General features: G+C 33.0%; 2 protein-coding genes across 3 annotated transcripts in view; one reads left to right on the top strand and one right to left on the bottom strand.

The window, feature by feature from the left end:
- The first annotated feature begins 3,704 nt into the window (after window positions 1–3,704).
- LOC123311180 (actin-binding Rho-activating protein-like) overlaps window positions 3,705–18,200 on the top strand; it is a 35,287-nt gene continuing 20,791 nt past the window's right edge. The window contains exon 1 of the mRNA XM_044894991.1: window positions 3,705–3,814. The gene's annotated coding sequence lies outside the window, so the exon portion shown is untranslated. The remainder of the gene's footprint in view (window positions 3,815–18,200) is intronic.
- The window catches only part of LOC123311179, a 29,133-nt gene continuing 16,294 nt past the window's right edge, over window positions 5,362–18,200 (bottom strand). Inside the window, exons 1-3 of one of the 2 annotated variants that reach the window (XM_044894989.1) lie at window positions 13,690–13,743; window positions 10,111–10,710; window positions 5,362–6,878 (exon numbers count right to left, since the gene is read on the bottom strand). In XM_044894989.1, the coding sequence (XP_044750924.1) occupies window positions 6,339–6,878; window positions 10,111–10,686 (1,116 nt within the window). In that variant the 5' untranslated portion in view covers window positions 10,687–10,710; window positions 13,690–13,743 and the 3' untranslated portion in view covers window positions 5,362–6,338. Of the gene's footprint in view, window positions 6,879–10,110; window positions 10,711–13,689; window positions 13,744–18,200 lie in introns of those variants that run through there. The other variant, XM_044894988.1, reaches the window with a different exon arrangement.

The raw sequence follows: 18,200 nt of genomic DNA, 5'->3' as shown, positions 1-18,200 counted from the left end.
CTCGATCATATTTATCGTGGGTCGGCAGATATATATACATATAGATTTATATACCTATATATATATTTTTTTTAGATATTTTCTATACCTATGTATTATGCAGCTTTCCACATCACCATGGGGTACTGCACTCGGTGCGTTAGTTTTTCATAGTGGAGTTTCACCAAAATTTTTGTTTCTGTTTCAATAATCTCTGAAGACTATCCGGAAAATAAAAAATGATTGAGAAATAAATATTTTGGCCCTGCATACCACTTGAAAAACATAATTTCGGAACAAATATGAAAATAAGAACCGAAACTATATATAACAAATAAAAATACTCTAAAAATGCTTATCCATAAAATAAAATCGGAAAAACAAACAAAAGTGCATTCTAACGAAATTGAGAATTGCGAGAAATTAACATCACCTCGAGCGCAAACGATAGAATCGAGATATCCCGAACGATCATTCTTCGAGTTACCGAAGAGAGGCATTCTAGGGTCGGCAGGGTCGCTGCCTGTCGGACCTATATGTCCTACACCGTGCGAAGTATTGAGCCAACAATATCAACTTTCATCATAATTATGGTCTTTATTCTTTGAAAAGTTCTTAAAAAATTGTCGGAATTTCATTAGTATTATATATTCAGCACTCACGTTTATAAAAATTAACAAATACGATAAAAATTCGTTTTAAATAACAGCGATCTCTTGTAATTTGTTATGTGAAACTGAAACTATCGAATATTGGCGGAAAAAACATTAAATAAGAGGCTTATCTAATTTTAATTGTTATCCGAATGAAATTCCAACAAAAATTATTCAAGTTTGAAGCAATTTGACTCATTTATATTAGCGATCCTTCGATATGTTTACAATGCAGATTCGGCATGCCGTACCTGAATGAACAGAACGAACGGTCGGCCACTCGGTCGCTAGAGAAGGCATCTGAGGCGCTTTCTTCGTAGCTCGATTGGAGATGAGCGCATTTTGTCTACGGACCGAGTAGGGATTTAAATTGAAACAGCGTATTTCAAAGTTCCATATTCCATTGATATCAGATATCATATACCTAATATTTTTATAAAATTTATTGAGAGCTATGTAATGTTTGGAGAATTTCTAATACATCATTATTTTACGGCACTGCCGACCCTGCCGTCCCTGACGGGCCGCCACTGGTAGGTACCTATACTGAAAATTAGCCTTTTATAAAGGGGGATATGTATAGTACACAGCACATCAAAATTGTAAAAAGCTAAAATATCATCGAACAAACTCCAAAGTGTCAGATTAAAATATATTTTGGTAATTATATGTTGAAAAGTGTATCTTATGTTGAAAGTTGACTTTTGGCAACAAATGTTATTGAAATACGCTTCATTTTGTAATTGTAAATTGGAGGCCGAGTTTACACCAACACTAAGGCCTTGTTTATGCTGGCTGGTAACTTAATTCCCGAATCCCTTAAACGGTTTTTGGCCCGTCGAAAAATATTATATAAAAATTACAGATTTTAACTATTGAACATGCTGGTCCGTAACTCGCTTATGGAAGTTGAACAAAGAACAGTATAAACTAGCCTTGAAATCTAAAATTTTCATATTTTTGGCGTTTAAAGGATTACGGAACAAGTTACCGGAAAACATAAACAAGGCCTTACAGTTGATAACACTCAATGTTCATTTCACTTATACCCCCTGAAAGTTCAGAGAAGACTGTTCTTGAATCTACGTTTTTCGTTTTCGTCATAGTTTACACTTTCTCTTCTCTCGTAGATTTTTTTGCCAGTTCTGTTATGTGTTCTTTGATTGTTGTGGTTCCTGTCATATCTCTGATCTCTTCTTCGTTTCTTGTATACCACTCTTCGTCTAGGGTTTCTCCAAGAGTTGTTATTATTATTATTGATTCTTATTAATTATTAAAATTTCACTTCTGTATGTCATAGTCAGTCTAATTTTTGCTTTGTTAAGTCTGACTGTATGTGTTTATTCAAATTTAAGATTTTATTCATTGTTATTTCTAGATATTTGACTTTATTTTGCCATTCTACTTCTTTGTCATTAATTTTCATCTTCATCTTTGGATTAGGTTTCTTGTTTTTACATTATGTTTTGACTTTTGCTTTCATTCATTTTTATTTTCCATTTCCTGTAGGTACCATTTGGTCAGTTTGTCAATGTGTGTCTGTAATTTTTTCGTAGCGATGTTTTCGGTTTTTCCTGGGGCTAGGACTACTGCATCATCTGCGTAGAGACCTGATTGACCTCTTTGATTTGTTGGTATGTCGCTTGAAAAAACATTATAAAGTATGGGTTTTAGTAAGGATTCCTGTGTTACTTCTGCTTCTATATTTTTCATCTCTGATGTGTGGATGTTTCTTCGTTGATTTTAACGTGAAAAAATTTCCTGTCCGGTAAGATTTTATAAGTTTGACGACTGCTTTTAGCATTTTATAAATGAGTCCTTGATACCATGCTTTGTCAAATGCTTTCGATATATCCATCAATACTGCTGCTGTTTTATATCCCCTTTGTTTTTCTTTCAGGATTGTTTTCATTATTCTGGCGAGTTATTGGGTTCCGTTTTCATGTCCCTTTACGAAGCCGTGTTATTCTTCTGGGATTATTTCCTTTTCGTAAATGATTTTCTTCAGTCTCTCTAGTATAATTTTTCCGCCAACTTGATATTTTCTTCAGGGCTATGAGGTCTTTGATGTGCTCTGGTAATTTCGCTTTCTTCTCCTCTATTTCTATTTCTGTAGTTGATTCCTTTATCGAGGTTTTTATGATTTTCTCTAGGTCAGCTACTTCTTCTGTTCTAGCTCTTTTTTATTGGTGATTTTTCTTATTTTTATGAGTTGTTGATTACCACAGAGGGTGATGGTTTGTTGTGGATGCGTTCATGACCATATATTTTTGTTCAGGGCAATATCTAGTATGTCGCCTTTTTCTATGAAAGTGCGTTTCTTCGTCCGGTGCGAGAATTTGGATATTTCTGTTCTCTGTGTATCGTGCTAAAGTTTTTCCTCTTCGATTGGTTGCCTTGCATTTCCAATCCGTTAACGTTAGTAACGTTACGTTTACACGCCGATTATTCCCTACGCCTATGTCCTCAGTAGGTGGAAATGTGTTCATTTTTCAGTTATTCCGGAACGCAATATTTTAATTTCAAGACATGCGTGACATTCTTCCGAAAATATGTCCCATCAAGCATTCTTGGGTTAATTTTTTTAATTATATAGCACCTTGCGAGAGTTAAACGCTTATACTTTTCCGAATATTACCTAATTGCCACGAATTAATTGGATTTCTAAGAAGTCCACATTATTAATATCAATTCAAAAACAAACTTATTTGTTTCGTATCGGATGCTGAGGGTAAGAATTTTATTTCTGGCATATGAAATTCCTCAATTTCACATAAATCAGTCAGCAAGACGCCATTGCTTTGCTTCGTTCATTTTGTTAATTTTTTTTTGCAATACCGTCTTCATTTAATTTGTAATTGTAATTGTAATTCACATTGTAGGTAAATTGTTGATGGCAGGGCAAGCACCTCAATTCTTTCCTCGAAACATTATTTGATTTCATATCTTAGGTCCTTTTTTCCTTCCTCACTGCTTGCTTTCTTCTGAATGAGTGGAATCTTTTCACCTGAATCCAACGATTTCATTCAACTAGTTCAGATAATTAGTCTTCGAGAACAACCCAATACATCGTATCATTCAAACTAAGGACTTATGGAATATATCCTGGGGACCTACGTTTCATGCACCACCATTCACTCATTAAGATAACATTTTCCACTGGATAACACACCGAATACAAGGTAATCTATGGATTTCCTGGTATTTACTCCTAAGACATCGTCTCTAATTTGTAATACGCTATTCTCTCAATTCTATGAAATTATGATTATTGTAACCGTACTACATTGGTAGTCTCCTAGTATAATATTATCATATATCTTATCCTGTCTTAATCAGACCATCATACATGCATTCACATACTTATTTTTTTCTCAAACATTAATGTTATAGTCAATTTCATGCTTAGCTTATATTTATATGCTATTTTATTAAGGTGTTGAGTTTTATTTCACATGTCAGAGACCTCAAATCGACCAAGAACCCCAACATACATTAATATAAAAATTCGTTTTTTATTATACTGGCGCCCAACTGGGTAGCCGAGGGGATGCTGATTTGTGAGGTCAGACTTAACATTTTTTTTTCTTTATCTCTATCTTTGAATATTCGTTGTTTGCATTGGGGATTGATTGATGAATTTAAAGGTATCACTCGAAAGCAGTTATTTTACTTTGTGTCAAGAGAAATTACATTTCTTTATTCGGATCGTTTGCGACCTGATTTTTTTTTTTTGATAAAACTTCGCATTTGAAACGGTGATAATTTTCTATCATATCTAATTGCGTCTAATTGCAGCATTGAGATTTTCAACCTAATACTTATCTAGGACTCCAGCATATGTTCTTTCTATTCGCATCGTTCAATTACACACAAATAATCTCATCTCCATTTTTTTTTTCAAATACAGTGCATGTGTTTGAATCATGAATCCAACTTAAATTTCAACGATAAAATTCGTGCTTCATTGTCCTTTTTTGGTTAATTTTAATTTAAGAGAGGTCTACACCGTTTCACTGGTCAGTTCAGAAAGCGAAAAGCTATATCTTACGTCAGAAACCAGTAATTTATAAGGGGTTTCCATTATATTTCAATTCCATCAGTTCCTCATCTCGGAAAGCCAGAATATTTTTATTCGTTAAACGGAAAAAATTCTTTCATTGTTGAACTAATATGTTGATTCATGTTTTCCAGTTTCCGAGGTGAAATGATTTTTATTCAAAAAATATTCATTACTATCCCTGATTCTTCTTCTCTGATCCTAATTTTGTAAATTGCAGCAATGTTGAACCAAAGCGGTCGGATGTTTGCAAATTTTGAAATCTTCCGGTTGATTAGTTAGAGACTTTTATTGAAATTTGAAATTTCGCTCACCATATGATTACCACCCTGTATATCCATCAGGCAACAAAAACCTATGAGTCCACTTGTTGACCTAAATTTCCGTTTGTCGCCTTCTTCTTGGGACACCCTGTATACAATATGATTGTATTTTTCTTGTTTTTGATGTGTGTTGATGAGAATCCGAAATCAAACTGGACAAACTGAATTACATTTTTCCACCAAGATGAGCTTCAACAACTTCACGTATTTTTCTTTGTTATACCGGGTGGCCCACCCCAGACACGGCGTTCATTTTGAGGGAGGAAATAAAGATATTTTGAAAATCTTTTCTTGTGGTGTGTGTAGGGTGTTCAAAAGCAAAATTTAAAATTATTGTCATATATACAGAGTGTTCGAAAACAAGAATATAGACCAAAGTTACACTTTTTTAAACGTAATACCCTGTATTTGACCTTAAAAAATGACATGGCAAGCTCAAATTATTATGACTTTCTTCAGATCACTTTATACCTTGGAAGCACCCTTAACGAGATAATGGCGAGAAATTGAAAATATGTAGTTTTTTTAAATAGCAATTATTGAAAAAACTAGTTACGCCAGCGCTACAAACAGTATTTTTTCGAGTAGACAAGTTGGCTACTCCCACACATAAAAAAAATTGCAACTCAGAGTGATCATAATTAATTCTCAAACGCGTCTGGGGTGTGCCACCCGGTATATCTGATAAAAGTATAGCTGAGAAAAGCTTAATCCAACCTAAGATACTATTATATCAAAAATAAATAAGAAAAAAATGATCGAGTTATATATACAGGCCTTTATTATAAAATAAACTGGAATGAAATGAACCAAACGAATAAACCTAAATACAAAATCGTTTTAACTAAACAACTAAACTCATCGAGTTATGACTATTTTGAATTGATCAAAAATTAAACCATCAATCATGTGAAAACTCTTTCGAAACAATCAGATTTTTGAATAAGATGATTAAAAATGTCTTCATTCCATCATACATTATTGGATTAAAAGCATTGTATAAGTATAACATGTCCTCATACAATGTTGAAAGTATGTATACACAAAAATTTTAACAATGCTTGTCACCAATTACAATGAAATTTATTAATAAAACTGCATTAAATTGCTACATTCTCATCACATACTCTCTGAAGGGACCTATTACAAATGAAATCTCTATATCACAATTAATTTCGTTAAAAACATAGACGGATAAATGTTAAAAATTAGAAAATATAGTTTACTAATAAGTGAGCAAAACGATTAAAAGTAATGAACGATTTTCAGATTATAAAATAATAATATTTCAAAAAGTTATCACTGAAACAGAATCCTTAATTTTCAGTTACGAAAAATATCAATCTCATTTTTCAACTTATTGTTTATGTCTTCGAAATCAATTTCTTCATTAAGCAAGAGTAATCTACTTTGATTCATGAGTAACTCATCATAACTATTCAAACATAAATTATGCGAATCTTTCCCCTTAGAACACACATGCAAATTTTTCACCTTACTATCTTTTACCGTTTTTATGAATGTTTGCAACAAATGATCGAAAGTGTCATTTATTAATCCACTCAATTCCGAAAATGGCACTGTTTCAACTTCTTTCCTCTTAACTGTGTTCTTATTTTTTTTGGTTCGGTAATTGAACTTTTTTGGGACGTACTTCTTCTTCTGGGTCTTCAAGTTTTTTGCTTTTTCCGTCTTCACTTTTTTCGCACAGTTCTGTATTTGTCTGATTGAAAAATCAAATTTCTCTATTTCTTCTGTTTGTTCGTTATATTCGGGGCGTTCATGAAGTCCTTCAGCGGGCCAATTATTCACCACAACTTTCTTTGGACGGATTTCCTTGGAGCAAGGGAGAGCTTCATCAACCTAAAATCATCATTAAAAAAATCATGACATATAACTCAATACGATCTGTACCTTTTTGGTTTTTGAATTTATAAATATATAAAGGGATAATGAGAATATTGATGAGGAGGTCTAACCTAAGTGTTGAGTAATATTGGGCGAACACTTGATTAAAAGTAACAAAAAGTAATATTGTACAATTAGAAAATTTGTTTTTCTACAAATAACCAAATATCCCCTAACTGATATTATATTCAATAAGTTTAATAATAACACTTATTCGAAGTGTATTTGTTTATTTCAATGTGGACTAGAATCCAGTGGTGGCTCAAGCATATTTATCGTGGGTCGGCAGATATATATATATATATATTTTTTTTCAAATATTTTCTATACCTATGTATTATGCAGGTTTCCACATCACCATGGGGTACTGCACTGGGTGCGTTAGTTTTTTATAGTGAAGTTTCGCCAAAATTTTTGTTTCTGTTTCAATAATCTCTGAAGATTATCAGGAAAATAAAAAATGATTGAGAAATAACTATTTTAGCCCTGTATACCACTTGAAAAATAAACATAATTTCGGGACAAATATGAAAATAAGAACCGAAAATATAAATAACAAATAAAAATACTCTAAAAATGCTTATCCATAAAATAAAATTGGAAAAACAAACAAAAGTGCATTCTAACGAAATTGAGAGTTGCGAGAAATTAACATCACCTCGAGCGCAAACGATAGAATCGAGATATCCCGAACGATCATTCTTCGAGTTACCGAAGAGAGGCATTCTAGGGTCGGCAGGGTCGCTGCCTGCCGGACCTATATGTCCTACACGACCTACACCGTGCGAAGTATTGAGCCAACAATATCAACTTTCATCAGAGTTTTGGTCTTTAGTCTTTGAAAAGTTCTTGAAAAATTATCGGCATTTAATAAGTATTATATATTCAGCACTCACGTTTATGAAAATTAACAAATACGATAAAAATTCGTTTTAAATAACAGCGATCTCTTGTAATTTGTTATGTGAAACTGAAACTATCGGATATTGGCGGAAAAAACACTAAATAAGAGGCTTATCTAATTTTAATTGTTATCCGAATGAAATTAAAACAAAAATTATTCAAGTTTGAAGCAATTTGACTCATTGATATTAGCACTCCTTCGATAAGTTTACAATGTAGACTCGGCATGCCGTATCTGAATGAACAGAACGAACGGTCGGTCACTCGGTCGCTAGAGAAGGCATCTGCGGCGCTGTCTTCATAGCTCGATTGGAGATGAGCGTATTTTGTCTACGGACCGAGTAGGGATTTGAATTGAAACAGCGTATTTCAAAGAAGTTCCATATTCCATTGATATCAGATATCATATTTTTATAAAATTTATTGAGAGCTATGTAATGTTGCGAGAATTGCTAATACATCATTATTTCACACAAGTGAGAATTCACATTTTTGCTGCTCGCGAAATTTTGGGTCGGCACTGCCGACCTTGCCGTCCCTGACGGGCCGCCACTGCTAGAATCTTAGAAATTATGAAATATCAATCTGATATAAGATTTATTTTTTAATATGCTGTATTATAATTTGATATGAAAGAATTTCTTTGTGTACACAATTCCGATGCGAACAATAGATAACAAAATGTTTCGATACTAAACCCCAAAATTACATGGTTGAATCAATAACATCCGAGAAAAATTATAAAATTATTGCTTTGAAACACTATCGCATCAGATTTCAAATGATTTGAGTTCCCTATATCTGAATAATTTCAAATGCATCGTTCCTAAATTTGACATATTATTTAAATAATAGCCTTTTTTGTATTTTGGCGTTGACGGTATTTAGGGCTTTATCTTTTCACCGGATTTTGTATTTTGCATACTTATATGTTAAATGAAGAATATTTTCTAGGTATTTATTTCAGATTTGTTGTGAATCAGAAAATTGTTTTATATTTGTTTTGCAGCTACAGTCTTTAAATGGCATTTGTAATGTTTTGTTTTGAGGTTTATTTTGTTAATTTTATAATAAAATGTTTTCCACAAAATCCAGATTTTTAATTGTGAACGGCGAGAAGAAGTGAAATTATCGAGTACCTAATTATACTTCGAATAGCAAGAAGATGAAAAAAATAGTTAAATTATAATACAAAAAGAAAAAGTTATTGTAACTACAGTGAGTTAATAAAATTAGCAATTACTATAATTCAGGTTCTCAATTAATGATTGTTAAAATAACTACAGACAACATGCACAATAAAAATATTGAAAGTCGTTGAATATTTAAAAATATTAATACCATATCAAAGTGTATCAAACATGTTGAATGCTTCAGAAATAGCAATATACATCAACTCAAACAAAAGTTAAACATTACGTCAACAACACTTGAACGATAAGTAGAAGTTACGAATCAAAGATTATAGAGAACCTAACTCTATATAATCTTTGTTACGAATATTACAATAGTTTCCACTTTAATCTAAAAGATGACAGCACTTAACGAACGTCTCTTTTCAATTTCACCAGGATACGAATTGTAGCCAATAGCGAGACTTTTCTAGAAATTTTTTCATGTGGAAATTCACAGAAGAGATAATTTCAACTCGGAAAGTTAATAACATGAACGAACATTTGTTCTTCAATGAAAAAAAAATATTTTGTTTTGTTTGTCGAATAAAAAATTTCTTACTGTCCGAGATGACGAACTGATCGAATTTGTAATTATAATTATAATGAAAACCCCATATAAATTAGTGGTTTCTCTTGTAAGATATTCATTTTCTATTTTTGAACTGTCCACTAAAACGGTGTAGAACCCTGGGCTTAGCCAGTTTGATGAAGACAGTCAACCTGATAAGTGGATGGGTCGAGTATCTCCTAACTCTGCTGATGCAGAATGTGTATGTCAAATAATACTCTTTTCCACGAATAATAGTGGACAATGCTGGATTAAATGCATTATGTGTGAGTTCTGGGCTCATTATCTTTACGCTGATCCAGAGTTCGATACTTGGATCTGATACTTGCATTTGTGAAAATTGTATAATCTGTTTTTAGTTGAAAAATAATAATATCTTGGACTCATTTTCAATACATTAATATTAAAAAATTAAACAGATGAAAATAATGAAAAAGAATTCCAATTTTATTTTAAACTCTTATTTCCCTAAGAACTTCCCCATCCCCTAAAAAAGTTTTAATAATTTGTAAAATTTATGGAAACTCCGGTTATTACTCACCTTATCAATATTTGCTGAATCGTCATCACTTGCCATCAACACATTAAGATCTTCCTCAGTGATGTATTCGCTGCATTTTTTCTTATACTTTTTATTTCTTGCATTTCTCGTCGGGTTTCGTCTTGGCCCATTCGATCTAATGATGCCAGGGCTAGCATCGGAACTGGTAGTACTGGAACTTGTGTCATCTTCACGTGGAATAAGACAAGAGTACGGTACGATATAAGTTTCCTCCGAATCATTCTGTACGTTTTCTTTATTATATTCCGCGACAAAAATGACGTCTTCATCAGAATCGTTGATTTCGAAAGTAGGAATCTTACTTTCCGTATCTGTCGAACTGTTCGTAGCAACCTCCATTGCATTTTTATTGTTTATATCGGTGTTCTGCGAGAAATTCACGAAGGAAAAGGAATTTCCAACTGCACGCCCACAACGCAATTCACTGGATGTGAAAACATCCTCTATTCGAGGTGCCATCTCAAAATGTGTGATATTCTCCATTATATATTCAATATTTTCCATCAGGATAATATTCGGTTCGACAGTAATTATCGTTTCTTCACTTTTATTCATCTTGGAAATATGTCAGTTCGAAACCTGAAAATTTTGAATGAGTAACATATTTGTAGGTATATTGCTTGAATCTTCAAGATAATGCGAGTTAAAAAAAGCTTGATATAAGTAGCGTGTATCGAATTCATATTGTGGATATATAACTAGATATATGTATTACTATTAACTAGATTAATGATTCAATACAAGTGTTTTTGTTCAACTAGATTTTATCTCCGATTCTTCAGTTCGCATTTTCTCGGTAATTATGTCAGAAGTGAAATCCGTACCTGTAGTTGGAGTTTCCGTTGGATTTCATCCAATGCAAGTTCAAATCGGAATATATAATATCTATTTTATTCATACTGTAAAATTCATCTTATCTATTTTATTCAAAAAATAAACGTAATGAAACTTAATAACACCACGCACCTATTAAACTTTTCAGACAGTGTGACAAACAATAATTATTCAATTTCGTACTTCCTAAATCCTAACAACAAAATCACGTTCAACCCTTTCACTCCCAAACTGTTCTGATGGCGGCTAAAATGGAGCCGCCACTAGTTGTGCCTTGTTAGTCTTAAGCTATTCACATACCGGTAGCGCGAAATTTGAATTGAATTATTTGAGGTGGTTCAAGTCTCCTTACCTGAGCAAGTCCGCTGGACTTCCCCTATCCTTCTGCCAAAGAACTGAATCGCGCGACCTAAGCGCCACAGGTGATTTTAGGCGCAAACATTTTTCATTTAGTGAGTTGATAAAATGTCCTTATTTAAGAATTTTGAGATCGTGGATATAAAGTGTAATATTCGATTTGCTCCTGATACTCCTAAACGCTTCTTATTAATCATAATATGAAGAAATTAATGAGTTGTCTGTCGTATTCTATTATGATTTTTTATTGGCGGAATTGTCTGTGTCAATCGTCGTTGGATCCAACGACGATTGAACAACTTCGAAGTTGTTTAAAGATAGAAAAAATTGATTGTGTTGTTAGTTGTTCTGAAGATGAATCTGAATCTACTGCCGTTGAAATGTTAGAAAGAACGGAATCCAGTTTGTCACAGATAACATTTTCTTAATCGAGTTCCGATGATCAATTTTTTGAATCGAATATATGGTTTACAGACGGCAGTGAAAATCTATTCAGTTCCAATAACAAAAAAAAGCATTTCAACTCATAGATACTGTTGTCTTTATAACAATATTCTTGATTTGACAGTAATTCCACAAAGTGCTGCAATGCTATCATATCATGCTATCATTTATAATTTATATGCTCGTAATGAAAAAACTTCTTATAATGTGTGTTACAAGTCAAATTCTATTCAGAAAAAAGTACTCATTCCTTACCTGCACATCGGATAGAGATAGATGTTTGACAAATATATTATTGTTCTGATAACTTTCAGATGCGGTTGAAGGGAACTTAGTCTTTTCCGATTCCCTTTACACAATACAGGGACAGAAAATAATGTAACTGGTAAATGTTGAGAGAAAGTGCAAATTTTCATTGATTGAAAAAAAAATCAATAGCTAAACTACACAGAGTACAAAGAAAGAAAATGGGGAATTTCAATTTCGAAGATTCTTTCTACTGGTTTTACTATTCATTTTTATTTACCAAAAATGGTGGAAAATTTTTGAAATAGATGGAGGTGTAAAGGCTAATTCATGTTTTTTTTTCTAAAATTTGTGGAAAATAATTTTTTTTCACCTCCAAATGTAATATGGTTGGCTTTGCCAATGAAATACATTTGTCATGAAATATCTATGAAAACCACATATCAATAGTAGATGCGATATTGCAATCAATCACTTGATTCTTATAACTATCCCCTCAAACGTTAATTCATGATAATTTTTCTATACTTGCTTCCAAAATATTTTTAAATCGAAGCAGGCGTTGAAAGTCCAGCTCAATATCTGGTTGAGCAATATAACTGCTCAATTTATATGTTTTCAACATACACATAAAATATACGAATAAAACCTATATAGAAAAGTATTTGAACTGTAGAATTCAGCTAATCGATCGGTCGGTATTCAACATTAATACCATTATATTATCTCAATTTGTTCGATCGATCCAAGAGCAAACTGAGGTGGCCGATACTTGATAGAAATCTACAATTAAATCAGAAATTAAATTACACGAATTTCATATTGACAATAAGGGTTTGAGAGTACCAGGAGCTTCCAATGGAGGAAATACTAACCACACTTTTCATTCAGTGTATTTGTCTTGAATAAATACGTTTAACTAGATAAATTAATTAGGTTTGAACCTTCTCTCATCAACAATTAACAACACATATGACAGTTTTAGTGTTTGCGCCTAACTAAAATCACATGTGGCGCTCAGATTGCGCGTTTCTGTTCATTGGCGAAATAAATATGGTTTTTATTTTTCCACTACGGCGTACCTCTTTTCGAGATTTGGAAGTATCAAGATTTTATAGAAAAAGGAACGAGGTTTCCAAAAAAAATTGTCTTATAATTATTCCAGAATTGTATTATTAATAAGAATTTAAATGAAGAATAAATATCCTATTTTCCCCGAATCTTTGCAATAGTTTTTTTTTAAAAGCTACTGCACGGTCAGCCCGCAATACAAATTTCAAATTCGGTTCACGAGTTTTTTTTCTCATTTTCACATTTTTTTCAGTTAGAGGTCTGATATATACTTCTAGGGTTTTATAACATCATTGTTACGTACAAATCGCATACATGCTTAGGACCTTCAAGAAGGACCCCGTTTGGTTCATTTACATATATCGAATCACACAGTAACTCAATTGATAGTAAAATACTTCTAGAGGTTGTACCTCTGAGTACCTCGTCACAGAAGAATCTATAAAAATTGATTAATAAATTTTATTGAAAGTCATCTCAATTCAAAAAAATATTGTTATTTTTTAGTTATATATATTACAAAAATATTAGAAACACATTTTTACCTTTGCCGCATGTTATACATGAAAGCTAAATAAATAATAATTAAATAATTGCAATACTTACAGAACGGGCGTTATTTATGTTATGAGCTAAGAAAAACACTATGTTACTGATGCGTCAAGAAGACAACTGAGACATTTTTCGATCCCGCTCAAACTTATACTCTTTTCGAATGCGCAAGAATTTCAAAATTTTGTGAGCTAACAGCTTCTTATCTAAATTGCTGACGTTTATGACTATTTTCTTTCGTCTATTTGATCCCTCTTTATGAGATCTTTGTTCAGAAGTGCCTTTGAAAGAAATTAGTCAGTGTCAGCACTCGCCTGAAAATATGATTTTTGGCCGCTTAGGACCTTCCAAGAAACTCATTTGAAATATCTGGACAATACGTTCACGGGACTTTCTCGCTATCCGTATAAAGCGTAAAGGGGGAAAGACTGTGGGGTGATGCCAGAACACTTGAAAGATGAGTAGAAGTCACGAATATTACAATAGTTTTCACTTCCGTCGAAATGATGGCAGCACTTAACGAACGTTTTTTTTCAATTTCACCAGGGTATGAATTGTATCTAATGGCGAGACTTTTCGAGAAATTTTTTCATGTGGAAATTCATAGAAGAGATAATTTAACCTCGGAAAGTTAATAACATTAATAAGTATTTGTTCTTCAATGGAAAAAGTTCTGACTTTCCGAGATGACGAACTGATTGAATTGAATAATAATGAAAACCCCATATAAATTAGTGGTTTCTGACGTAAGATCAGGGCCGCCGCCAGACATTTTGCCGCCCCGGCAAAATAAAATTTCGCCCCCGCAAAATGATATTTTGCCACCTTGCTAGGACTATTGAGTATAAGTACATCATTCTTTATGGAATAAAGTAGGTACAGCATGTTCAAAATATAGGTATTCAGAGATAAGTCTTTTTTATAAATTGATATACCTCAGTAAATGTTGAATCTAAAAAAAAGAATACAAAACAGTGGGTTATATATCTACTAACTACGCCGGCGCCGGTATCATACAGTAAAATATATACAGTGAAACGTTTGAAAAACAGATATAGAACTGACCTTCAATATAATTCAATTTTAAATTCTACTACACAGATAAAGAGATATATGAAAATCTACAACAGTCTCAATTCGTATAAACACGATATACTTCTGTAAAGGGTTGATGGATACTCTTGCTTCTCATTTTGAATTCCTCTCAGAAATTAACATTTCAAATTCAGATTGGCAAACAGAATATAAAAATTATTTCTGAATTATCTTGGAAGCCGTCCGAGAAACTATACAGTCTGTGAAGTTTATCAAAGAGACCTATTGGCTAGAGAGCAAAAAAAGGTACAGTGAGTGGCCGCTGCGGTGGAGATATTCACAGGCTGACTTTGATAGTTATGTATTCATGAGTAGAATGCGGCAACTTTGATCGTTTTCCATCTGGCGGTATTTCCCTTGTATCTGGGTAAAATGCATTTTTATTCGATACTTTGAGAAGAACATATGTGAATTGTTTGGCGACCAAGCGCAAAAAGCCGCCTTTTCGATTTCACTGTAATAATTAATTATTTTCGTGTTTTCACTTTTGAAAAAAAAAATTTGTTGTGAAAAAGTTGGTATCGTTTTATCAACTGATTTGCCGCCCCGGCAGGGTGCCCAGTTTGCCGGTCCTGACGGCGGCCCTGCGTAAGATATTCATTTTCCCTTTTTGAACTGACTACTGAAACGGTGTAGACCCTTCTTAACATAAACTCAGTTTGATTTAGAGCCTATGTCTCATAGTAGAGTGCTGCTGAAAGACAGATCTATTGCTGAATAACGTTTGGAGTTAATAGCCATTTAATAGCATTTTAAGAGACTGGTAAGTGACGATAATAACGGTCTTTCAACTGAATGGAGGGAAGAAAAAAGGTATGGATGTTGGTGTACAGGGTGGGCAAAATTCGTTGTCTACTGAAGGGATCTCGATAATTATAGCAGCTAGAAGAAAACTGATGACACATTCTCTAGCTCTTTTTTCTTGACTAATACAAAACTGAAATCAGATCTAGCCTCATAGTTCATAGATTTTGAGTTATAAACGAAAATTGAGAAATTGTCATTTTCAATGAAGCTGAATAACTCGTCTATTTGAACTCTTATTCGAAATTCGTTGTTACATTCTACAGGCACTTTTTTAGGAGAAATTCGAATATGATATTATTGAATTTTTTGATCCAGTCATTTTCGAGATACGACAGAAAATTTTGATTTTTCAAATGTGAACTATAGTGGAAGGCCCTTTCATCTTGCTGCAATTTTTTTGCCGATTCCAAAAAAGTATCATATGTCGCTATTCACATGACTATTACACGACAAAAAATTTAATACTTTTTCCTGCTGAATTATAAGTAAGCTGGCATTACCATAGCGACCGTTGAATATGCAATATCTTTTGTGTGAACCTGAGCCTCTATGATTGGAATCACAGATTGAAAAATTAAATTTACGAAACCAGAATACAAAATTATGAACAATTGAGAAACAATTGAGAGAAGTCACCAGTATTCACATTGGCAACGCCATAACAGAGACAACCAAGTTGTCTCTGGCCATAAGTATTGTTAGTTTGGCATGCTTATCTAACGATGGTTTACAATTCGAACATCGAACACATAGAGAAAGGGAAAGAGTCTCTGATCGAACACTACCGTTGATAGATGTGTAGAGGACGATGGGGTAATTGCGGACGCTGAAGGGAAATGAAGTATAACACTCGAAGAAAATGACTTATCAATCTGATTTTATTAATTTATTAATCTTTGGTTTATCAACTATAGAATTATCATTCATAATTTCACGGGATTAATGAACAAAATTGTTTTTTTCAAGAAATACAAAACCCTTTCTATCCGTATTTACCCGAATCGTTTGGGGTAAAAGCGGACGTGTGTTCGGTTAGTTGCAAACAATTTAGGTTACTCACGCATTTACTCAATTGAGGTAAATATTAATTGCAGAAAACACAGATAAAACCTTTTTCGGACGATGTTCCACCTGAACAGTGCTCGTGTACCCAATTACCACACTTTACAAATATTCTTAGTCTAAGAAATAGTAGTTAGCAGAAAAGGCAGAATTAGTCCATTTTTTCTGTTGCAAAATTATTTTTGTACATCTTTCATATACATTTTCGAAACATCTGTGAACAAACAATAATTATTATTGTTTTTTATTCACTATTATCTGGGGTGATTGCCTTGTTCGCAATTACCCCAAATGGCATTTCAAAAATAATAAAACAGAAATTTGAGACTGGTACAATATTTTGTTGAATGTTATTTGAGCATCACCTCTTTTGAAACAAAACAATCGATAGAAATCGTTTATTATTCGACATCACTTTTTCTATATAAACCACAAGCAAAATGATAAATCCTCAAAATTAGATCAAAAGTTACAAAATTTTTCGAAATGACTTATCTTGAAAACTATGTATAAACACCGGTAGTAACTGTTTTGTTCCCACTAAAGATGATTGTAACTAGATAACTTGGTCATGATAACTGAGCGCATGGAGAAGGATCTAGTGGATATCTCTGTGTCAGCTTTTACCCCGCGTCCGCAATTACCCCATCGTCCTCTACCTATTTTTCATCATCTTACTTTTTGTAAAAATATAATTATAGTTTATTATCATATTTTTTTTATATTATTGACTCTTTAAGTTTCTTTCATAAATAGAAAAACCGATAATTGAATCAATTTCTTCTTTAATAATCAGACGAAAGTCTTTTATTCTCTCAAGGATATTGATCTCGATATCAATATATAAAAGAAATAATTATTCGACTGTCGGTGATTCCTATTTCAGAAGGTTGACTTCACATAAAATTATGTGGAGTTCACGAACCATAATGCATTTTCAACACCAGCCTGCTAAAAGCTCAACCGTGAATTATGATTCTGTTATCTGTGCAGTGAATCGAAAAGCAGAAAAAGTATTGAATTTTTTTCCTATGTTATATTCATGTGAATAGCGACATAAATATGATACATTTTTGAAATCAGCAAAACATTTGCAGCAAGATGAAAGAACTTTTAACTATAGTTTACATTTGAAAAATCAGAAATCCCTGTCGTATCTCGAAAATGACTGAATGCAAAAATTCAATAATATCATATTCGACCTCCTTATCAAAAAGTGCCTGTAGAATGTTACAACAGATTTTGAATACGAGTTCAAAAAAGCGAGTTATTCAGATTCATCGAAAATGACAATTTCTCAATTTTCGTTCATAACTCAAAATCTATTAACGTTAGGCTGGATCTGTTTTCAGTTTTGTATTAGTCAAGAAAAAAGGGCTCGAGAAGGTGTTATCAGTAGATCCCTTCAGTAGACAACGAATTTTGCCCAGCCTGTACATGATGTGATGATTAATCTGTTGTCTCTGATTAATCTCCTAGTTATGCGAATCTGATTTGCTGTATTGATGCGCGCACTAGGTCGTCTTGGTCAGATTTTCATTTCCAACTAAACGAAGCAGATCGGAGTTCCGTAACGCATTCTACAGGGTGAATCAAGCTAA

Source organism: Coccinella septempunctata, chromosome 4, assembly GCF_907165205.1.
Source record: "Coccinella septempunctata chromosome 4, icCocSept1.1, whole genome shotgun sequence".
Classification (NCBI taxonomy): domain Eukaryota; kingdom Metazoa; phylum Arthropoda; class Insecta; order Coleoptera; family Coccinellidae; genus Coccinella; species Coccinella septempunctata.
The sequence above is the reverse complement of the archived record's forward strand: the minus strand, read 5'-3'. Positions and strand labels throughout refer to the sequence as shown.